The 24,717-nt window shown below is 47.7% G+C and overlaps 1 protein-coding gene across 1 annotated transcript in view; it reads right to left on the bottom strand.

Annotated features, from left to right (window-relative positions):
- Window positions 1-24,717, bottom strand: part of gab2 (GRB2-associated binding protein 2) — a 426,196-nt gene that overhangs the window by 6,093 nt on the left and 395,386 nt on the right. The window contains exons 4-8 of the mRNA XM_072476567.1: window positions 18,617-19,200; window positions 16,143-16,237; window positions 13,751-14,036; window positions 10,860-10,950; window positions 1,349-1,451 (exon numbers count right to left, since the gene is read on the bottom strand). Coding sequence (XP_072332668.1) covers window positions 1,349-1,451; window positions 10,860-10,950; window positions 13,751-14,036; window positions 16,143-16,237; window positions 18,617-19,200 — 1,159 coding nt within the window. The remainder of the gene's footprint in view (window positions 1-1,348; window positions 1,452-10,859; window positions 10,951-13,750; window positions 14,037-16,142; window positions 16,238-18,616; window positions 19,201-24,717) is intronic.

Genomic DNA, 24,717 nt, shown 5'->3' with positions numbered 1-24,717 from the left:
CAGCTACTTAGCCCAGTGTGCTAAACCAGCCCCTAAAACATTTTTAGACAAGGGACCAGAATGTCAGGTGCCAGTGGTAATTAACAAATTACCTTCAAGGTCCTGCAATATTTTGCTTGAAACAAGATGTGGGACACACAACCTCTTTGAATAATCGGCTTTGGAGGCTGATTTGAAACAACATGCCTCATTAAGCTGTGGTCCATTTCCTACTTTACAACAGTGACTACATTTCAAAAGTTCTTCATCAGCTATAAAGCCCTCTGTAAAGTTCTGAGGCACTATACGAATGCATGTCTTTCTTTGCTTTTAGGAGTCGATGCAGAGATTTTTGGGAGGCCTTTCATTGAAACACCCGTTTGAAATGGATGCTGTTTGCCCAGCCAGGTCAGTTGCAGTAAATGAAAAATTTTGATGGTAAATTCATTTTCCACCACTTTATGGCACAACACACTGCCGTATAGCAAGGCACTGGGAGAATAATTGCAAGTTTGCTTGCCATGGTGTGTTGGGCACAAAGGCCCTGCATTATTGGGCGATTCTTAACTGCACAAAAGTTGAGGCCATTAGTTAGTGCACATTCCCAATGTGTCAAGCACCGCTCAGGTACAAAGGCATGCACAGTGTGCATCAAGTGCATAGTGTGTCTCGGGTCTTCAATGACGGGCTATGGCAAATGCTCCATTCCTGGATGAGAATCTTCATGACATGTTGAGAGCTCTAAGAAATATGACAATAAATTAATAAGTTCTAAAATACTAAGTACACCATTGGAAATATTTGCATTTTTCAAGCAAAATATTTATACCCTCCAGCTGATGCATGCGGCTACATTACCGCTGTGTGGGGCAGGTTGGTAACATTACCACGATGTGGGGCAGGCTGGCTATATTACCACGGTGTGGGGCAGGCTGGCTACAACTGTGTGGAGCAGGCTGGCTACATTACCACCGTGTGGGACAGGCTGGCTACATTACCACGGTGTGGGGCAGGTTGGCTACATTACCGCAGTGTGGGGCAGGCTAGCTGCATTGCCACGGTGTGGGGCAGGTTGGCTACATTGCCATGGTGTGGGGCAGGTTGGCTACATTACCGCTGTGTGGGACAGGCTGGCTACATTGCCACTGTGTGGGGCAGGTTGGCTACATTACCACGGTGTGGGGCAGGCTGATTGGGCCAGCAGGTCTTTTTCTAAATTAATTTTATGGCCAATTGGCTGGCTAGGCCAGTATTTATTGTCTGTCTATCATTGTGTATGTTTGTATAATCAATGTAGGACTGCATCCTGTTTCGGTTTAGTAATGCCAATTGGAACTTGGAACCAATCTCATTGTTTTCATCTCCTTACCATTGCAACATAGTTTTCTTCACTGTCTCCTGAGTCAGTGCTGGTGACACTCTGCGTTGATAAGGGCCGGCAATTCTGTGAAGAAATGGGGTTTACAGCAGCTCTGGAAGGAATAAAATGCAATTTTCTTTCAAGGATTAAAACATGAAACAATGATTTCCATATTACTGGAAAATTAGCTGGCAAGACCAGCATTAAAAACAATAAAAAACACATCTGCCATAACACCAAGGTACAGCCTATTGTACCCCCACCAAATTTCCCACACATTTTTGATTGCGTCCATGAAAACATACAAGACAGAGGGCAGGTACCTTTAGAAGAGGGAGGAAAAGTCAGTGAGTAAATCTTGCGCCAAAATGTACAGCTTTGTACCCAAAATATTCTAAAATAACCTATATATATTTTTATACAACTGCCATCAATTAAGTAGGGGATAAAATTGGTTCATGTCAGTTGTTCAAAATGAATCAGTGAATCAGCAGCTTATTTTTCACCATCCCATTCCTTCCACTGAGTTCACAAAACGATAGCTCTAAGTTTTTCAGATATATTGGATAATGGAAACGTTTCTAAGTGTGGTAGCGAGTGGGAAATGCCGGGTGTTTCCCAGCAGCTGTTTTGCCGAGGCGGTCCCCAGTATCTAACGTTAATTAGGACACTAAAATGATGCCCACGGGCTTCACTCTGCAAATTCACCAGAACTATGCCTGGCAACTCCTCACTAACGAGGGGGAACAGCACTTAAACTGATCCTGCAGAGCAAACCCCAGGCAGCACGCAGCCATATCACCACGCATACCCACTCCATGATTCAGGGATGCCGACCTGGCCAGACTGATGGACATGGTGGAGTCCAGACCGGATAAACTGTTCCCCCGCAGAGCTCAGAGGGTCAGCCACAGGGCAGCCAGTGCCACCTGGGAGGCAGTGGAAGTGACAGTCAGTTCAGGGAGTGTCACCAGGAGAACCAACACCCTGTGCTGCAAGAAGCTCATTGACCTCCACAGAGACGCACAGGTGAGTTGGCTTCGGTCTCCTGACACTGGTCCCTTCTGCTACCCCTGGAGGGCCCCCCCCCCCCCAAACCCAGCACAATACTGCAATATGCCCCAGCGCACCCTGGCACCCACCAGCACACCCCACCCATGCCCAGCAGTGGTGCACCCATCTGTCCCCCGACATACCTCCACCCCGTTCCCCACGATGCAAGAAGTGTGTAGCTCACAATGCCCTCCTTGGGTCCCTGCAGGAGACTTTGGCCCACAAGAGAGCAGAAAGGGCCCAGATGGGCGTCAGGGTGCCGCACCTCAGGGTCCTCAGACCCAATGGGGACCCCGTCCTGGAGGTCACGGGGGTGGGTGAGGATAGATCGCTCACCAATGTCAAGATTGGCCTGTGCAGCAGAGGTGAGTATCCACCGGCCCCCACCCAGATGACCAGTCAGGTGTGTGTTGTTCATGCCAGGATGATGATCCTTCCCTCCCACTGACATGTCCATTCTCCCACAGGTTCGCCAACCAATGGCATCGGCCCCTCCAGGTTGGCCACCCCTGCCGCTCACAAGCACCTCGGTGGAGAGCTCTGTGGATGCCACCATCGAGGTATCACAGTTGTCATGGGGGGAAGGTGGGTGTGAAGGGGAGAGGGGGAAAGATGACGGACAAAGCCACGTCCGAGGTGAAGCAGACGAGGATGAGGGCCTTCTTGGTCCTCCGGACATGGTGGATCCCTGCCGCTGTCAGTCCTCAAACCTCCGTCTAATCCTGGGGGTCCTCCCCGGGCACGGCCTCCAGCTCCTCCGAGTCCGGCTCCTCCTTGTCCTTCTCCTTAAATGTGGCCGCATGTTCCTCCTCCTCCTCCACCTGCGGCACTTTGCTGCTATGCCAGGTTGTGGAGGGCACAGCAGACCACCACAAAGTGGATGACCCTCTGGGGGGAGTACTGCAGTACACCAACAGAGCGGTTGAGGCATCAGAACCGCATTTTAAGCAATCCTATGCTCATAGACTCATAGAATTTACAGTGCAGAAGGAGGCCATTCCGCCCATCGAGTCTGCACCGGCTCTTGGAAAGAGCACCCTACCCAAGGACAACACCTCCACCCTATCCCCATAACCCAGTAACCCCACCCAACACTATGGGCAATTTGGGACACTAAGGGCAATTTATCATGGCCAATCCACCTAACCTGCACATCTTTGGATTGTGGGAGGAAACCGGAGCACCCGGAGGAAACCCACGCACACACGGGGAGGATGTGCAGACTCCGCACAGACAGTGACCCAAGCCGGAATCGAACCTGGGACCCTGGAGCTGTGAAGCAATTGTGCTATCCACAATGCTACCGTGCTGCCCCATATGCATGCTCAATGACAGCCTGACTGGCCATATGGGTCTCCGCATCAGTCTCTGGCCTCTGTACTGGCATCAGTATCCAGGTTCCAAGTGGGTACCCCTCATCCCCAAGAGCCAACTGGTCACCCTGGGGTGTCCCTCGAAGATTCCGGGGATCTCCAACTGCCCCAGGATGTAGCTGTCATGCATGCTCCCAGGGAAGCGTGCACACATGTGCATGATATTCAGGTGGTGGTCGCACACAAGTTGGCAGTGGAATCCCTTCCTGTTGATGAAGAGCTCTCTCGAACCGCCCGGTGCATGCAAGGCGACATGGGTGCCATCTATTACCCCTGGACCTGGGGCATCCCGGCAATGGCGGAGAATCTTGCTGCCCGGGCATGTTGATAGGCTTGGTCCAGGTCAAAGTATATATAGTTCTCTGCCTGGACAAACAGGGCATCCGTGACTTCATTGACACACTTGTGGGCTGTTGATTGGGCTATCAAACCCAAGTCCCCACTCGAGCCCTGGAATGATCCTAAGATGTAGAGGTTTAGGGCTGCAGTGACCTTGGTGGCCACCGGGAAAACGCATCCTCCTCCTCCACATGGTGCCAAATCCGCAAGGACGTGGCACAGGCACCGTCTCCTTGTTGAGGCGGAGCCTCCTGCGGCTCATGTTGTCCGTCGTCTATTTGAAGGGCCAATGATGCCTGTGCATCTTGGGCCATTCCTGGTCTTAAGAGTGTGGGATGGGGCTCTGCACATGGGCTGTTGCCTTGAGCTCTATCGGCGCTGCTACCACCACCTTCTCCGGGGTCTGGCCGCCTAGCCTGCCAACGAGGGCAGGTTCCGTGGGGTCCAAGATATCATCTATAATGTAGTATCTGTAAGGAATTGGAAAGGGTGTGCGACTGATGATCAGTTATGGCTGCCACACACCGCGGTACCCTTGGATCCCAAAGCTTCTCTACCCTCACATTCCCTGCCATCCCTTAGGGTGCCATCCAACACGCCCTGCACATGCACCCACGGCTGCAGTAGTGGCCCCTGGGCACCGGCCCAAAACCTGTACCCCTGACATCAGTCGAAAACGTGACATGGACCGGGAGCTGGTTCCGTCCCCAGTCCACACACTCACTGGTCACAGGGATGTCCCCAATACTGAGGCCCAGCTCTTAGGTGTTCTAATGTTGGCTGCTGCCTCTGTGGTGTTGATGCCTCTGGAGTTCAGGACAAGTGTCCAGACCTCACAGCCTGATTGGGATGATAGGCCGTAACAATTGCCTGCGTCATGGCACATGTATCCACGGAAACCAACTTGGGAGCTGTGAAGTGCTCACATTACGCGAACTACGAATTCCCATTAGCGAAAGCCTTCAGCTGTGTGGCCAGCTGCCACTACGATCAGTGGGAGATATAGTGACTTTCACCATTGCAGTAAACCACTGTTACACCTATATTAGGTGATGTAAGGTAGGACCTGTACTACAGGTTCGCCGGTAGCCCCTGCCTGCTGGCTCCGCCAAGAAGGAGGAGTATAAATATGCGTGTCCTCCATTCAGCAGCCATTTTGCCAGCTGCTGTGGGAGGCCACACATCTTACTGCAATAAAGCCACAGTTGTATCCAACCTGAGTCTTTGTACAATTGATCATGCATCAATTTATTGCAGTAAGATTTTGTAGAAGATGGACCTCCGAATCAAACCAGATCGCCTGCAGCTGGATCTGCAGTCTAGCGACACCAGAAAGGACTTTAATCACTGGCTAGCCTGCTTCGAGGCCTATATCAACTCAGCGACCACCCCTCTGACGGAGGCTCAGAAGATACAGATCCTGTACTCAAGGTTGAGCTCCAGCGTGTTGCCGCTGATCCAGGATGCCCCGAACTACGCGGACGCCATGGCGCTCCTCAAAGAAAACTACGCACAGAAAGCAAACACACTCTTCGCCAGGCATGTACTCGCCACTCGCTTTCAACTCCCTGGTGAGTCCATAGAAGACTTCTGGTGGGCCCTAATCCCACTCGTCCGGGACTGTGACTGTCAGGCCGTTACGGCCACCGAACATTCTAACCTCCTTATGCGCGATGCTTTTGTAACAGGGATTGGGTCGGACCTCATTCGCCAAAGGCTGCTTGAAGGGGCCATGCTTGACCTAGCGGGGACTAGGAAGCTAGCACTCTCCATGGCGGTCACCTCACGTAATGCTCAGGCCTACCCCTCCGGTCGCGCGGCCCACCCCTCCTATCCCTCGTGGACCCCACAAACGGCCGCCCCAGTCGGGGCTTTACCCAGCCGATACGTCTGCGCCAGACACCAATCGCGCACCCCGGGGGTCCCCAATGTTACTTCTGCAGCCAGCAGAAGCACCCTCGCCAACGCTGCCCGGCCCGCACTGCCCTTTGCAAGGCTTGCAGCAAAAAGGGCCACTTCACGGCGGTGTGCCAGGCCCGCGCAGTCGCCGCTATCGCCCCCTCCCCCCCGACACACACACAATGGTCGCCGCCATCTTCGTCCCAGACCACGTGCAGCCAGTGGGCGGTGCCATCTTCACCTCCCGGGGCCGCGAGCGTACAGTGGGCGCCGCCATCTCCTCCCCCCGCAGTCCATGTGCGGCCCATAGGTGCCGCCATCTTGTCCAGCCCCCGCAACGTGCGGCCCATGGATGCCGCCATTCTGTCCCCTGCAGGATCTTCAGACGCCACCATCTTGTCTTCCTCACGGGGCATGGACGGCGACAACATTCCATGACCTGGGCCCCCCACGCTCTCCATCTTCGGACGCCAGCGACGACCAACCGCAGTTCGCCTCAATGACGCTTAACCAGTCTCGTCCACACAACCTGGCCACCGCCTCGACTACAGTGAAAATCAATGGCCACGTGACCGCTTGCCTGCTGGACTCCGGGAGCACCGAAAGCTTCATTCACCCAGATGCGGTAAGGCGCTGCTCCCTCGTGGTCCACCCCTGGCCTTCGGATCCCATTCCGTCCCGATCCGGGGGTTCTGCACGGTCACTCTCACGGTCCAGGGCGTAGAATTCAGTGGCTTCCACCTCCACATCCTTCCTAATCTCTGCGCTGCACTACTACTAGGCCTGGACTTCCAGTGCAATCTCCAGAGCCTCACCCTCAAATTCGGCGGGCCCCTGCCACCCCTCACTGTGTGCGGCCTCGCGACCCTAAAGGTCGACCCACCCTCCCTCTTTGCCAATCTAACTTCGGATTGCAAACCCGTTACCACCAGGAGCAGACGCTACAGCAACCAAGACAAGACCTTCATCAGGTCCGAGGTCCAGCGGCTGCTTCGGGAGGGCATCACCGAGGCCAGCAACAGCCCCTGGAGAGCTCAAGTGGTAGTCGTTAAAACTGGGGAGAAGCACAGAATGGTCGTGGACTACAGCCAGACCATCAATCGGTACGCGCAGCTCGACGCGTACCCCCTCCCACGCATATCTGATATGGTCAATCAGATTGTGCAGTACCGAATCTTCTCAACAATTGACCTAGAATCCGTCTACCACCAGCTTCCCATTCGTAAATCGGACCGTTCATACACTGCTTTCGAGGCGGACGGTCGTCTCTATCACTTCCTCAGGGTTCCCTTCGGCGTCACTAACGGGGTCTCGGTCTTCCAAAGGGAGATGGACCGAATGGTCGACCGGTACGGTTTGCGGGCCACCTTTCCGTACCTAGACAACGTCACCATCTGCGGCCATGATCAGCAGGGCCACGATGCCAACCTTGCTAAATTCCTCCGCACTGCCACTCCCCTCAACCTCACTTACAACAAGGAGAAGTGCGTGTTCAGCACAACCCGCCTAGCCATCCTCGGCTATGTGGTCCTGAATGGAGTTCTGGGGCCCGATCCCGACCGCATGCGCCCTCTCATGGAGCTTCCCCTCCCCCACTGCCCCAAGGCCCTCAAAAGCTGCCTGGGGTTCTTCTCCTACTATGCCCAGTGGGTCCCAAACTACGCGGACAAGGCCCACCCACTCATTCAGTCCACCCACTTCCCCTTGCGGCCGAGGCACAACAGGCCTTCGCTCGTATCAGAGCTAATATAGCCAAGGCCGGGATGCACACAGTAGACAAGACACTGCCCTTCCAAGTAGAAAGCGACGCATCGGACTTCGCACTTGCCGCCACCCTCAACCAGGCAGGCAGACCCGTGGCATTCTTTTCCCGCACCCTTCATGCCTCAGAGATTCGGCACTCGTCCGTCGAAAAGAGGCCCAAGCTATCGTTGAAGCTGTGCGGCATTGGAGGCATTACCTAGCCGGCAGGAGATTCACTCTCCTCACTGACCAACGGTCGGTAGCCTTCATTTTCAACAACACGCAGCGGGACAAGATCAAAAATGATAAAATCTTGCGGTGGAGAATCGAGCTCTCCACCTATTACGAGATTCTGTATCGCCCCGGCAAACTCCTCGAGCCCCCAGACGCCCTATCCCGAGGTACATGTGCCAAGCACAAGACCACCGACTCCGGGCCGTACACGACAGCCTTTGTCACCCGGGGGTCACATGGTTGTACCATCTTGTCAAGGCTCGCAATCTGCCCTACTACATCGAGGAAGTCAGGACAGTCACCAGGGACTGCCAGGTCTGTGCGGAGTGCAAGCCGCACTTCTACCGGCTGGACCGTGCGCGGCTGGTGAAAGCCGCCCGCCCCTTTGAATGCCTCAGCGTGGATTTCAAAGGGCACCTCCCCTCCACCGACCGAAACACGTATATTCTCAGTGTGGTCGATGAGTACTCCAGGTTCCCTTTCGCCATCCCCTGCCCCGATATGACGCCTGCCACTGTCATCAAGGCCCTCAACACAACCTTCGCTCTGTTCGGCTTCCCCGCCTATATCCATAGTGACAGTCCTCATTTATGAGTGATGAGCTGCGTCAGTTCCTGCTCAGCAGGGGTATCGCCTCCAGCAGGACAACCAGCTATAACCCCCGGGGAAAAGGGCAGGTAGAGAGAGAGAACGGGACGGTTTGGAGGGCCGTCCAACTGGCCCTCCGGTCCGGGAACCTCCCGGCCTCCCACTGGCAGGAGGTCCTCACTGATGCACTACACTCCATCGGGTCGCTACTGTGCACCGCTACGAATGACACATCCCATGAACGTCTTTTTGCCTTCCCCAGGAATTCCACTTCCGGGGTGTCGCTCCCGACTTGGCTCGCAACTCCAGGACCAGTCCTGCTCCGTAGGCACGTCCTACTCCACAAGGCGGACCCGTTGGTGGATAGGGTGCACTTGCTCCATGCCAACCCCCAGTATGCCTATGTGGCGTACCCCGACAGCCGCCAAGATACTGTCTCCCTCAGGGACCTGGCACCAGCAGGTTCCACTCATACACACTTCCCCGGTCCGGCGCCACCATCCCCATCCCCAGCGCACCCAACATTAACCCCACCAGGACCACCCCTCCTTCCCCTGCCCACGCAAGAGGATGAAGACGATTTCGGCACCCTCCCGGAGTCACCCGACATCAGGCCAGCACCGACGTCGCCAGCATCGACATCGCCGCCACCGCTACGTCGCTCCCAGCGGAACGTCAAGGCACCAGACCGGTTGAATCTCTAACTGGCACTGGACTTTCAAAAGACATTTTTTTCTCTCCTAATAAAACACTGTACATAAATTCACTACTGTATATAGTTCTCCACCACCCCCGCCAGACTCATTTTTAACAGGGGTTGAATGTGGTAAACCACTGTTACACCTGTATTAGGTGATGTAAGGTGGGAACTGTACTACAGGTTCGCCGGTAGCCCCTGCCTGCTGGCTCCGCCCAGTAGGAGGAGTATAAATATGCGTGTCCTCTATTCAGCAGCCATTTTGCCAGCTGCTGTGGGAGGCCACACATCTTACTGCAATAAAGCCACAGTTGTATACAACCTGAGTCTTTGTACAATTGATCGTGCATCAACCATATTACTACAGGCCCCGTCATGGGGTGTTCGGTGGGACAGACGGCAGCAGCTGGAGCTGCCCGCGTTATGGGTATACACGATCCAGGGAGTGGCATGGTGGACCTACGGGCGTTGAGCCCCCTTGGCCATGCTGGCAAAGGGCGACTCCCCCAACAATGGTGGCCCACCCCCACCCCAGGGTTCACCCACCCCCTCGAGCACTGGGGCAGCGGCCCTGGTGACCCCGGGTTGACTGCCCGATTTCGAAGATGGCGACTCACCTCCTCGCATCCCCACAGCAGCCATTGAACTAGCTTCATGTTTTTAAATAGGTGTACTGATCGTTCGCTAGGGAGGCGGTTAGATTACAGGAGGCTATTCGATAGGGGGTCCTTCCCATTAATGGGATGCAGATTGGTCTTAATTGGTGATTATTGGTTTCTTGCTGCAGTGGGATCCGGATCTTACCAACTGGAGCGTGCCGGTAAGATCGGAAAACAATTTGTGGCCAGCATGCTTCCTGATTTCTGCCTCTCCAGCTATCTAACCGGCCCACCCTTATTCACGCCTGGTACAATGCGGCCAGTAGAATGCGCCCAAAATGTCATAGTCTCTCTGTGTCATTTTTACTTGAATCAAAATCTTGGCAATTCCAATCAGTGGAAAATAAAAACCATTGTGTCTGGAATTTTCCGGGGATCTCTGGTGGTGGGATTCGCTGCTCCTGCTGACAGCGCATCCCTACCCACGGGTTTCCTGGTGGTATGGAGTGGGGTCAATGGGAATTCCCATTGCTAGCAGCAGGAGTAGTGAATCCCGCCACCAGCGAACGTCACGTCGCCTCCCGTTGCCGAGAAACACACGTCCAGGAGGCCGTAGAATCCCGCTGGGTGTGTTGTAAAGGTTGTTTTATATTTTATGTGGAGATCTGGAAAATTGTATTGTTCGACATAAAGTGTTTATTGGTAACTTTCTGCCAGGCATGGGTGCTGTCTCAATGCTGGCTCCTTCCAAACTCGACCACACAGACAGTCTAACATGTGACCCTCTAGATCACTATGTGGGCGTTACTGTTCTCCAGTCCTACATTAACCCTGACTCTGGAGAACACTCAGCCTATACTATGGTGAAAAACTGGCTGCTGATTCACTACAAACCCATTCTTTGCTGCTGATCAATGCCAATTTCACTTCTTATGTGTTAGCTTACTTTATAAGTTGTTGCAAACGACTTACTGGATTTAAAAAAAGATACTTACACGGGTCTGGACCAGGATCTCGTAATAGGGGACTTGAAGGGAAGCTCATCAATGAATGTGTGGTTTCTTGTTTCCATAGGTCCTGCTTTGGCTGAAATACAAACCTCAATTATACAATTGCTGAGTATAACATACATTAATCAATGTTTCAAAATAGTTGACTTTCTTTCTAACTGAAATGTCCTTTCAGAAAATAGAGTCTATCATTTGAGCCATAAATAGTGGTGCACCGACAACATGCACCAGACGGCTGGGACACCCAAGGGTTACCCAAAGTTAATCCTGATTAATATTTTCGGCACAAGCTGTAGTGCTTATAATTATTTTTTTAAATTTAGAGTATCCAATTCATTTTTTCCCAATTAAGGGGCAATTTAGCGTGGCCAATCCACCTAGCCTGCACATCTTTTGGGTTGTGGGGGCGAAACCCACGCAAACACAGGGAGAATGTGCAAACTCCACACAGACAGTGACCCAGAGCCGGGATCGAACCTGGGACCTCGGCACCGTGAGGCCACTTGCGCCACTGTGCTGCCCAGCTGTAGTGTTTATAATGCACCCACAGGGAGCTTGTCCATTTTTGTTAGAAGCCAAAGTGGCCTACGCTCTCAGGTGAGGATGGGAAAACACTCCCACTTCTCCTGGCTCCGCAGGAAGATTTTCAATTTTAAAAATACAAAACTTTTCTTTTGGTGGCAATTTCTGATGAGGCACTAGTGATTGTTTAAGAATTGAGTAGCACTGACTCTTGCTGTGCTCAATCAAAACTAATTTTTGAAAAGGCCCTAAAAACAGTGTTAGGCCCCCTTATTTTATACGCAAAGGGCCTGAGGCTTCTCTTAAGCAGTTTTCTGGGAGGGTTAAGACTGCATTTACCAATATGATGGTACCCGCAATGCAGGCACTGTTTTTAAATGATTTGTAGTTTTTAAATGACTGTTGAAGCTGCTCTTCCTGCCTCTCGCCGGTCATTTCCGACTCCTCACTCACAGCGGAGATTTAGTGGAGGGAAGCAGCAAGTGGGAGCATTTTTAAAAAGCATGGGATTATAACAGTGTAGGCTGGGCACTTTTGCACTGTCACAACTCACACTTTCACATACCTGGAGTTCTGACTTCAGATTGAATCTGGATCTTGAATGGGAATGCAAGTTCAGGAGAGGTAAACGGCGATAGGAGAGTTAGGGAGTGGAAGGTTTGGTGAGATTAACGCTTGATGAGAGGGTGAGTTACGGAGTGGGAGAGTCCACAAGTCAGAGTGTCAGGGAATGGGAGAGCCTGAAAGTTGGTGGGTTGCCAAAAGGAAGGGGCTACAGTGACCAGGGGGATCAGAGAGTGGGATGTGTGGCGAGCGTGAGGTTTGGGAAGCAGGATCAGTGGTGAGCAAGAGGTACTGTAAGTAGAAAGTTACCATATTTGTTTTAAATTTTTAAAATCAAATTTATTTGACTAGTTGTTTCGCAATTTAGCAATGTAAATTGTTTTATCTTACAGGGTATAATGTTTTAACGCTTTTTCTCCTCTGGTGAGGAAGGTCCTACAGAACCCAACTGCAGCTTTTACATTGGTTTTAATGGGAAAATGTGATTCACATAAAACCATTTCAAAGTTGTGTATTTCAGGAATGCAACTGTAACTTTAAGTGAGAACTTACTGTATTGTGGGAATGTCATGCTCCCAGTCATTGCTTTTTCATTTTTGCCGAGTCAAAAACCTACAATTGCTATTTAACATCATGACACTATATGGCTGCACAGCACCTCCGTGATCGAGCTGTTTAAAAACTGTTTCAGGCAACTGAATATTAGCAATGAATTCAACTTTGCCAGCAACAGCCATATCCCGAGAACATTTTTAAAAAAAGTAACTCTTATGTTACTGATGCGCAATCAATTACTCTCAAGACAAAGTGATTCATAACTGAAGGCTTTAATCTGCTAGAACTCTTCCCCAGCAGCTTCGATACAGAAAGTGAAGGCTGCTCGGACGGCACCGGTTCTTATACTCCGCCTCTCAGGGCGGTGCTACGTACATCAGCCAATGGTAGACTCCTGGGTCTAACCAATGGTCATCCACCTCTCAGGTACCGCAATACCTGGTACTACCACAGTTACTTGCAACAAATCTGTACTGTATCCAGATCACTGAGAGTTAGAATAATGGTTTATGATTCGCTTCAAACACTACATCAACACAAATCCAAAAGCAAAACACTGGAGATGCTGGAAATGTGAATTGTTGGAAACACCCAGCAGCCCTGGCAGCATCTGTGGAGAGTGGAACTGAGTTAACATTTCAGGTTGTGACCTTTCATCTGAAATCAACCTCCTACTACCCACCTTCCACCTCGTCGTCCCATATGGACCACCCTTTCTGAGCAAGATCTACCAGTAGACATCCTTTGGTTCAAGGAATGGGAAACACGGGAAGTCACTAACAAGTTTCTTGTGACAAACCCCATTTGTCAGGCATTGAGCTGCCATGGTGAGAGTGGTCCTTGCTATGGGTTCAGGACAGGCCAAGCTCTACCTATGGGGCCTCTGTATAAACTCCTTATGCACTGTGGAAAGCCAAACAATGCTGTACATTATCAAGGAGTGTCCTCTCTACAGACTGAGCAGCAGGCTATGTTAAAGTCAGTAAATGCTTATTACTTTGCTTTGGGGATATGCATTCACTAAATAAATAATTTTTAAAAATCAGACCTTTCATCATGTGTTCTGATGAAAGGTCACAACCTGAAATGTTAATTCTGTTTTTTTCTCCACAGATGCTGCTAGACCTGCTGCGTATTTCCTGAATTTTTTAAATGTCACTGTAACAGTACCTGTTGAAATAGTGTATTTGTACATCTGTTGCAGACAAATGTTAAGTGAAACCGATAAAACTCACATTTTCTATCTGGTTTGAGATTACGGTTGACTGGAGGCGGCAGCAGATCGCCAGGAAAGTTGGATTTGTGGCATAGAGATGCCACACTTCCTTTCCGGATGGGGAACGTAGCGGAGGAGAATCCAGGGAAATCAAAGTGGTGCGGACCAGGACTCATGGGTATGTAGACTTCCTGACTACTCTCTCCAATGGTTTTAACAACTGAGGACAAGGAACCTGGGTTCATTGGCACATAATTGTCTTCGGATTCCACACTTTCTGAACGAGATATTCTGCAATTCGTTCTCTGTGAAAACATAATTTATTTTCAATTTTCCTCAAAACCAGAAATAAAGAAGTTTGAATGTGTTCCATATATCTTTGCTTTTTTAATGTCTTTAAATTAACCGTCTTTAAATTAAATAAAGCAAATAAAGCAGCATAAAGCACAGTGGTTAGCACTGTTGCTTCACCGCGCCTGGGTCCCGAGTTTGATTCCCGACTTGGGTCACTGTCTGTGCGGAGTCTGCAGGTTCTCCCCGAATCTGCGTGGGTTTCCTCTTTATAATATTATTGTAAAGCGATAATAAGTGGCGTTGAATCCATTCATTAATATTATGCTGAAAGTGAAGACCTGTAGCACTTGGATGGACCAGGAACAAATATTGAGTGGAGGTTCAACGGAAGCAGCAGAAAAAAATGGGATATGGCAACAAGGCTGGAAGCACATGACAAGACCAGATAATATCAGGAAGCAGAAAGATTGAGAAGAGAATAAGGAGGTGAGAGACAGCAAGTTTGCCAATATTGCTATATAAATGTATAACAAACTCAATGACATTTAATGGTTTGCTAATTTGACAATTTAATCTTCTCGTTTATTTTAAATAGATCACTTTTTAATTTTTTTTCCAATTAAGGACCAATTTAGTGTGGCCAATCCTCCTACCCTGCACATTTTTGGGTTGTGGGGGTGAGACCCACGCAGACACGGGGAGAATGTGCAAACACCACACAGACAGTGACCCGGTGCTGGGATTGAACCAGGGTCCTCAGCGCCGTGATGCAGCAGGGATAACTACTGCGCCGCCATGGTTCACTATTTCTATTCGGGGAAAAAAATACAAAGTTGCCTCAAAAGAAGTGTTGGAACATATTAACATATTGCAGTTTTGATTGTTTGGCAGTTCTTGTTTCTTATATAATAGATAGGCAGATTTATGACAGGATGAACCCTCTCGATGAGCATGATCAAATTGGAAAAGTGATCGAAGTGTAATTTACTAAACATTGTTTGCAGCTCAAGGAAATTAGAGCAGAATACAAAAACACAAGTCTCAATGTAACACCTTGTACGATTGCTATGTTTTGGAACTGTGTATTTAATTTAAGGTAAATGGAGGGGGCCACGTGATCTGTTTTAACGTCTGCTTGAAAACAGGACTGGAATGGTAAAAGATCACAGGGAGGACCAGATTTTGTTACGGGGCAATTATGTAAGGTGTTCATGGTTGGAGACAATGCCAGCAATCTCTTAGTTCACAATGGGTAGACTCGGAGTCTCCTAAAGCTCCAGAAATGTGTTGAAATGATCAGGTTGTAAATGGTTGTCCTGCAAACTGTTAATTTACTTCTAAGATGAAAGACAGTTGGAGTCAAAAATATCAAAAATAAATAATCAGCATTTCTACCTGGATGCAGGGCTAATGTGTTCCAAATTATCTTGGGGAAGAGCACAGAAGAAGTCATTTTTGAGATCAGGTTACAGGTTTCCCTGAAAATCAATGAATATCACAGACAAATAGCTGTTTTGGGAGAACAGGCTGCTTGACTTTGTGAATTACTGCAGCCAGGTGCAGGAGAGATACAGCTGTTGGTCAAAGAGGTTCAACCCGCAGCCATCAGAAAATCCCGAGAGACTAGTCCTGGTGTAGTCACAGGGGAAGAATCATCAGAGCTGATTTTGGATTAAGAAACTCTCTGAAAACTAAGCAAGGTGCCTGGAGGCGAAGTTACTACCAGCAAAATGGGGGAAATGTGAATCCATTGAGAGATGGGAGCAACTGTGAACTGTTTGCTATAAGGACTGTAATTCCATGGAGACTGTGATGTGATAGAAGTATATTAGGTGATCATACCATTCTGTAGTTTAAGGTAATGTTGCCTACCAAGATAGGGTTTAGTTAATAGTGTTTTTAGTCATTTGTTCAAATACAAAATCTTGTTGCCTTATCCTTTTCAGCTATTAACTGAAAATTTGAGTTTCCTTTTAAACATTATCGGTTACTATGAGGATCAAAATAAGGTAATACAAGGTTTGCCAAAGATACAAAGAGGTTCAAAATACCAATGCATTACAATTAATATAATCAGTCATTAAGTTATAAAAATATTATTTCTTTACGCTTCTTACCAAGTAAGAGCTGAATCCATCATTAACAGATTCCATGGAGTGGCCTTGATTATTTGCAGCATGACACGGGTAATCATATGTTTCACATGAAGAAGCTGGTTGGAAGAGAGTTTACAGATGACTAAATCGGCAGAGAACTGGGATTGTATTATTATTCCTCTGAAAATGATAATTCAGCGTTTCTTTATAAAGATACATATACAGTTGAATGTTCTGATATCCTGGCAGGAACCCTCAATTGCCAACAGCACAAATTGGAAAAATCAAATGCACGTTGAAAATTCAAATCCAACCACTGCTAGCAAAATGCTGAGCAGTGCCAACCTAAATTTCTGATATTTACTGCGGACGGCTGAGACTCAGATTACTTCCACATCGTAAAACATACATTTCCAACTTGATAAAGGATTTTCAACAGTAAATCATCAGTAATAAGTTATGTAAAGTATGTAATTAAATAATAAGGCATTTCTGTAGCTCCATTTTTGATTGTTAAATGAGTTACAAATGAATCTTGACATAAAGGAAAAGTGATGCATTACGATAGACTCATACTCCGGGAATCTCCTTGGAAGTTCTTCTGATCGGTCATTGAATTGGAGGTCTGCGGGGAGTCTGATAAAGTCTATTAAGGGCTTCTGCTGATTGCTGGTTGTAGTTACAGAATTGGGAGATTCCCCCAATAAGGAAATTCCCAGGGTTATTATATAATACTTGTCTCATTTGTGCTGACTTTCAAATTAGTTTAGCACTAGCATCAGTGCAACGTAAAAGGCAGCCCATTTTCTTTGTTGCTCTGTTTTTCTTCTTTGCGGGTTTCCCCAGACTTTGCAGCTGCTGGGACCATGAAGACAATGCAATAATCTGCTTGCAAGTTATAACCAATGCCACACTCACCTGACCTTTCATAGTGATACGAGTGACCTGACAGAGAAAAATGCTCGGATATTCCCACCCTCAGGAAGAGACTATCCATACTTGATAATTTCCCAAAGGTGTTAAGCAGAGACCAGGGGCGAAATTCTCCCCCAACGGCGCGATGTCCGCCGACTGGCGCCAAAGACGGCGCCAATCAGACGGGCATCGCGCCGGCCCAAAGGTGCGGAATGCTCCGCATCTTTGGCGGCCTAGCCCCAACATTGAGGGGCTAGGCCGACGCCGGAGGGATTTCCGCCCCGCCAGCTGGCGGAAATGGCGTTTGTTGCCCCGCCAGCTGGCGCGGAAATGCGGCACATGCGCGGGAGCGTCAGCGGCCGCTGTCAGTTTCCCGGTGCATGCGCAGGTGCGTCAGCGGCCGCTGTCAGTTTCCCGCGCATGCGCAGTGGGGAGAGTTTCTTCCGCCTCCGCCATGGTGGAGGCCGTGGCGGAGGCGGAAGGGAAAGAGTGCCCCCACGGCACAGGCCGCCCGCGGATCGGTGGGCCCCGATCGCGGGCCAGGCCACCGTGGGGGCACCCCCCGGGGTCAGATCGCCCCGCGCCCCCCCCCCCCCAGGACCCCGGAGCCCGCCCACGCCGCCTGGTCCCGCCGGTAAATACCAGCTTTGATTTACGCCGGCGGGACAGGCAATTTCTGGGCGGGACCTCGGCCCATCCAGGCCGGAGAATCCAGCGGGGGAGTCCCGCCAACCGGCGCGGCCCGATTCCCACCCCCGCCCAATCTCCGGTACCGGAGACTTCGGCGGGGGCGGGATTCACGGCGGCCAACGGCCATTCTCCGACCCGGCGGGTGTCGGAGAATGACGCCCCAGGTACTTAGTGATTCGGTCCTAAACCTGAATTTGTGCATTCTGTATTTCTGTGCAAATGCCCCAGTGCACTGGACTACAATAATGGCCTTTATATTACTGTTTGTTTTCTAGAAAGTACAGATAGTGTCAGATCATCACCACATTGTGGTCTACCCAATGTATCTGAATAGCTGGACTTTGAGCTCCGGAATGTGAAAATATTGGGACTGTAGACTTCAGTCTCTTTCATGCAATATCTTATGCAACCCATTTTATAGTCAAATACAGAAAATGCTGAAACACTCTCAAAACAATATTATGATAAAGATCTTTACCCAAATTGTTTTCTCCATAGATGCTTTCTGACCGGCTGAGTGTTTCCAGCATTTCCTGTTCCTATCTTGGATTTCAAATGATTGAAGTTTTTGCTTTTTGTTCAGTTTAAAGTCAAGGTGGGATGGGTTATAACAAGTTGAGGCCCCAGCACTGATCCTTGTGGCACACCACTGGTCACATCCTGCCAACTATAAAAAGACCCATTTATGCCAACTCTCTGTTTCCTGTTAGTTAGCCAATCTTCTATCCATGTTACCCTTTACAGCATGAGCTTTTATTTTATGCAATAACATTTGACGTGGCACCTTCTGGAGATCTAAGCACTGTATCTCCATTGGTTCCCCTTTGTCCACAGCACATGACTCCTTCAAAGAACCTTAAAATACATCACTTGTGATTTCAAGCTATTACCTCTGTGAAGTCTGTTGTTATCTACTGCTGGGAGTGTGTTCCTTCTCGGGATTGTTGCTGCAGATGATGCTGGTTTTCCTTTGCTGTTGCGAGTAAATTGCTTGGGGCTGCCCCATTCTGGCTTTGGATCTGTCTGTGCAGGCTTTGGTGGCCGTGGAGGAGGTGCAGCTGGCGAATCACCAGAGCCTGTGGATAGCGGGTTGTGGTTCCTGTCAAAGGTGAATGTCCTTGGAATATTGTGACTTGACATGGGTGTTGGTGGAACATCATAGGAGTCTGTCGAAATCTCACTAAGGCGCCTACAAAGAGTGCTATTGGGAGTGTTAAATGTGTACACCTCTTCCTCATCATTGTCTAACCCAGGTGAGCCAAATTTGACCACACCATCATATCCCAGACTCCTAGGCAAATCATAAGCTGCGATGTCCCTTTGTTCCACATGTTGCATTTCTGGTTTTGGTAAAATTTGCCCACTGACGCCATTGACACAATGTGAATTAACTTGTGGTAACTTCTGTGAGGATGTGTCTCCATTTCTCTTCATGGAACTAGGCAACAGTATGGACTGAGAAAAGCTGCCACTCCTGGATAATACAAATACAAACAAATAGCAATGAGTTTAGTGCTTCATCTTGCTGGTCATGCCAAGCTACAATAAATCTTTCACTCTCACCAACAAACATTATGTTTCCCAACTTAGCACAAGTGGCGAATTAAATATCAGTGTTCAGGCTGAGCAATTGCAGTGGAAAAGACAGAGAATTTAAGAAAACTTTTCAAGACCATAATCATATGGTAAATTAAGGCACTGCCGTTTAATACAATATTGTAAGGCAAAGAAGGCATAGTCAAAAATCAAAAAGGGCCACAGTGCAGGGTACAGTGACTGAGGAGAGCTCAGTGAATAGGCCCAGTAATACTAAAAGGAATAAAACGGGAAGTAAAAACATAAATGGAAAGCAAAGCAGCAGGTTATTACATGAAGATATGGGTTTACTAATAAGGAAAATTAGGAGAAAAGTTAAAAGGAAAAATAACTTAGGAGAGGTTACTGATAGAGGTGTTAAGATTCAAAACGGAGGTATAAAAGCCAACATAAGGGTACTTTACCTGAATGTTCGTAGTATTCGGAATAAGGTAAATGAGTTGATGGCGCAAATCATCGTGAATGACTATGATTTAGAGGCAATTACTGAAACATGGTTAAAGGATGGTCATGACTGGGAGTTAAATATCCCCGGGTATCAAACTATTCGGAAGGACAGAGTGGATGGTAAGGAAGGTGGTGTGGCTCTGTTATTTAAGGATGACATCCAGGCAGGAGTGAGGGATGACATCGGTGCTATGGAGGGTAAGGTTCAATCCATTTGGCGAAAAAGTCACTGATAGGAGTAGTCTATAGGCCACCAAATAGTAACATTACATTGGGGCGGGCAATAAATAAAGAAATAACTGATGCATGTCAAAATGGTACAGCAGTTATCGTGGTTTTTTAAAATCTACATGTCGATTAGTTTAACCAGGTCGATCAAGGCAGCCTTGAGGAGGAGTTTATAGAATGTATCCACAAAAGTTTCCTAGAACAGTATGTAATGGAACCTACAAAGGAACAAGCAATCCTAGATCTGGTCCTGTGTACTGAGACAGGATTGATTAATGATCACATAGTTAGGGATCCTCTCGGAAGGAGTGATCACAATATGGTGGAATTGACTAAGGTAGACTGGGAGCAAAGACTTTATGTTGAAACAATTGAGGAACAGTGGAGAACCTTCCAAGCAATCTTTCACAGGGCTCAGCAAACGTTTATACCAACAAAAAGGAAGGATGGTAGAAAGAGGGAAAATCGACCGTGGATATCTGAGGAAATAAGGGGGAGTATCAAATTGAAGGAAAAAAACATACAAAATGGCAAAGTTTGTGGGAGACTAGAGGATTGGGAAATTTTTAGGGAGCAACAGAAAGCTACTAAAAAAGCTACAAAGAAGGGAAAGATAGGTTATGAGAGTGAATTTGCTCAGAATATAAAAACAGATAAAAATTTCTACAAATATATAAAACAAAAAAGAGTGGCGAAGGTAAATATTGGTCCTTTAGAGGATGAGAAGGGAGATTTAATAATAGGAGATGAGGAACTGGCTGAGGAACTGAACAGGCTTTTTTGGATTGGTCTTCACAGTGGAAGACACAAATAACATGCCAGTGACTGATGGAAATGAAGCTATGACAGGTGAGGACCTTGAGACGATTGTTATCACTAAGGAGGTAGTGATGGGCAAGCAAATGGGCTAAAGGTAGACAAGTCTCCTGGCCCTGATGGATTGCATCCCAGGGTACTAGAAGAGATGGCTAGGGAAATTGCAAATGCACGCGTGATAATTTACCAAAATTTACTAGACTCTGGGGTGGTCCTGGCAGATTGGAAATTAGCAAACGTGGCACCACTGTTTAAAAAATGAGGTCGGCAGAAAGTGGATTATTATGGGCCAGTTAGCTTAACATTCGGCAGTAGGGAAGATGCTGGAATCTATCATCAAGGAAGAAATAGCGAGGCAGCTGGATGGAAATTGTCCCATTGGACAGACGCAGCATGGTTCATAATGGGCAAGTTGTGCCTAACTAATTTAGTGGAATTTTTTGAGGACATTACCAGTGCGGTAGACAACGGGAAGCGAATGGATGTGGTATATCTGGATTTCCAGAAAGCTTTTGACATGGTGCCACACAAAAGGTTGCTGCATAAGATAAAGATGCATGGTGTTAAGGGGAAAGTAGTAGCATGGCTAGAGGACTGGTTAATTAATAGAAAGTAAAGAGTGGGGATTAATGGTTGTTTCTGTGGCTGGTATTCAGTAGCTGGTGGTGTCCCTCAGGGATCAGTGTTGGGCCCACAATTTACATAGATGATTTGGAGTTGGGGACCAAGTGCAATGTGTCCACGTTTGCAGACGCCACTAAGATGAGTGGTAAAGCAAAAAGTGTAGAGGTGTACTGGAAGTCTGCAGAGGGATTTGGATAGTTTGAGTGAATGGGCTAGGGTCTGGCAGATGGAATACAATGTTGACAAATGTGAGGTTATCCATTTTGGTAGGAATAACAGCAAAAGGGATTATTATTTAAATGATAAAATATTAAAACATGCTGCTGTGCAGAGAGACCTGGGTGTGCTAATGCATGAGTCGCAAAAAGTTGGTTTACAGGTGCAACAGGTGATTAAGAAGGCAAATGGAATTTTGTCCTTCATTGCTAGAGGGATGGAGTTTAAGACTAGGGAGGTTATGCTGCAATTGTATAAGGTGTTAGTGAGGCCACACCTGGAGTATTGTGTTCAGTTTTCGTCTCCTTACTTGAGAAAGGACGTACTGGCACTGGAGGGTGTGCAGAGGAGGTTAATCCCAGAGCTGAAGGGGTTGGATTACAAGGAGAGGTTGAGTAGACTGGGACTGTACTCGTTGGAATTTAGAAGGATAAGGGGGGATCTTATAGAAACATATAAAATTATGAAGGGAATAGATAGGATAGATTCGGGCAGGTTGTTTCCACTGGCGGGTGAAAGCAGAACTAGGGGGCATAGCCTCAAAATAAGGGGAAGTAGATTTAGGACTGAGTTTAGGAGGAACTTCTTCACCCAAAGGGTTGTGAATCTATGGAATTCCTTGCCCAGTGAAGCAGTAGAGGCGCCTTCATTAAATGTTTTTAAGATAAAGATAGATAGTTTTTTGAAGAATAAAGGGATTAAGGGTTATGGTGTTCGGGCGGGAAAGTGGAGCGGAGTCCACAAAAGATCAGCCATGATCTCATTGAATGGCGGAACAGGCTCAAAGGGCAAGATGGCCTACTCCTGCTCCTGTTCCTGCTCCTAGTTCTTATGTTCTTATTTGAAAATGGAGGAGCAATATTATATCACTGGTCACATCTACGCAAGAAAACCGAAAACCATTAATAAATGCTAATATTAACAACAAAAAAGTTTCAAAGTTCACAGCATTTTCCTTCGAGTGAAAATTTACTCCTACAGTCAATGGATATTTCTTTGATTAGAAATTTCTGAGCCTTTACCATACTTAGCTTAAATTCGACTGCAGCTGGGTATAAATCAACAATATTTTATTACCAAGAGTTGCAACCTTCAGAAATCATCTTGGTGTGTAGCTTCACTCTAACTCATGACTGATCATGTTCGCAGAAATATACTTTCTAAAGCCACCTTGTGGCTTTGAGGAGAACAGAGTCTTTGATGAGAATTGACTTTGATCTCTGCTCTGCCTTGTCTTTTCCTTATAATGAATCCAGCCACAAATTTTCAGATGACACAAAAACATATGCAGGAACTTGGAAGAGGGCAGAGGGCATTTGTGAGATCACCTTTCAGGCTTACCTACAAATCACTGGATAACAGAGAAACAGTAGAGATTTTTGTGTGGTCAGCAGAGAGAGGAGGCTGCTTGCTTTATGAGCTGCCGTAACCAAATGCAGGAGGGAGACAGTTTCTAATCCAAGCGACACATCCAGCAGGCATCTAAGGATTCTGGGAGACTTATAATCGCAACGCCAGAGGAAAGAAAAATCATCAGAATAGGCTTTCTCCAAAAACTGAGCAAAATGCTTGGAGATCATTTGCCATTGACTTTACAGTGCAGAAGGAAGCCATTCGGCCCATTGTGCAAGCCCTTGGAAAGAGCACCCTACTTAAGCCCATGCCTCCACCCTATTCCGTAACCCAGTAAATCCACCTAACCTTTTGGACACTGAGGGTCAATTTAGCATGACCAATCCAACTAACCTGCACATACTTGGACTGTGGGAGGAAACCGGAGCATCCGGAGGAAAAACACGCAGACATGGGGAGAAAGTGCGAACTCCACACAGTCACCCGAGCCTGGATTTGAACCCAGGTCCCTGAAGCTGTGAAGTAGCAGTGCTAACTACTGTGCCACCATTGAGATAGTCACTCAAAAGTTACCACACAGTGAAACATGGATTCAGGAACCCTTTGGAAGCTGAGAGCAACTGTGGACTGTAATGCTGTTGACCATACAATGAATGGGAAGTATAGAAGAGGAATGTCACTTACTGTACTTAAATTTTAATTTGCCTACAAAAAAAAAAGTGTTTGGTCAATAGTGTTTTTAGTCCTTTGTCACAGTAAAGATTTTTAAAACATGAATATTACCATGTCATTCTTTCAGTTAGTAACTGGAAGTTTGAATCCCTTATTAAAAGCCATCATACAAGCCCCACTATTTAGAATTCCAGTGTAACAAAATGCTCAGCCATTCCCTTTGTATCAAATGCAAGCAAAGAACACAGGTTTATAAATTCTTGCTTGAAGCTTAGAAAATTCCCATTCTCTATTTTTAATTCACAGCCCAATAAATATGTCCACTTGTTAACTTTCAACTGGGAGGATTTTTGCCTCTGATTTGAGGGTGGAAGTGGAGATGGGCGGATGTTTAATTTCACACTGCCAGGTGATGTGCTGGTTTGCCAACATCATTTCACCCTGAACCATTTTCCTGGAGACCTGGCGAAGTGGCGGCCCACCTGCAAGCAGGTGGAGGGGCAGCTTGTTAAAGAAGCATCAAGTGCTGGCCCTACAAGTGATGTCAACATCTAAAGAAAGAACAAAGGAAACAAATCTCAACCTGCACTTTTTTTCCTACCCCTCTTGGATGCTTCAAAATGCTTAGAGAAGCAATCTTACTCAGATGCACAGGCAGTAAAAGATTGCACACTGTACACGGTCATGACATGATATTGTATTTATGAATATATTGTGTAGCAGGAGTTACTGACGAATAACTGCAGATGTAATTTAACAATGGAAACATTAGTGACACCAACTGACCATCTCACCTTTCCTTCAATGGTCATTCTTCTGGAATTTGCTTCTTAATATATTTGTGAGATCATTAGCACAAGGGTTGCAGTAATTCAAGAAGGACACCACCACATTCTCAGGGCATTGAGGGATGGACAAGAAAATGCTTGTCTTGCCATTGATGCCGACATCCCAAGAATAAATGAAAGGATATTGAAAGTTGCATGAGAATGAGCCATGCTGACTGACTCTCTAATATTGTTTTATCTGCGGCACTATC

Source organism: Scyliorhinus torazame, chromosome 15, assembly GCF_047496885.1.
Source record: "Scyliorhinus torazame isolate Kashiwa2021f chromosome 15, sScyTor2.1, whole genome shotgun sequence".
NCBI classification, from domain to species: domain Eukaryota; kingdom Metazoa; phylum Chordata; class Chondrichthyes; order Carcharhiniformes; family Scyliorhinidae; genus Scyliorhinus; species Scyliorhinus torazame.
The sequence above is the reverse complement of the archived record's forward strand: the minus strand, read 5'-3'. Positions and strand labels throughout refer to the sequence as shown.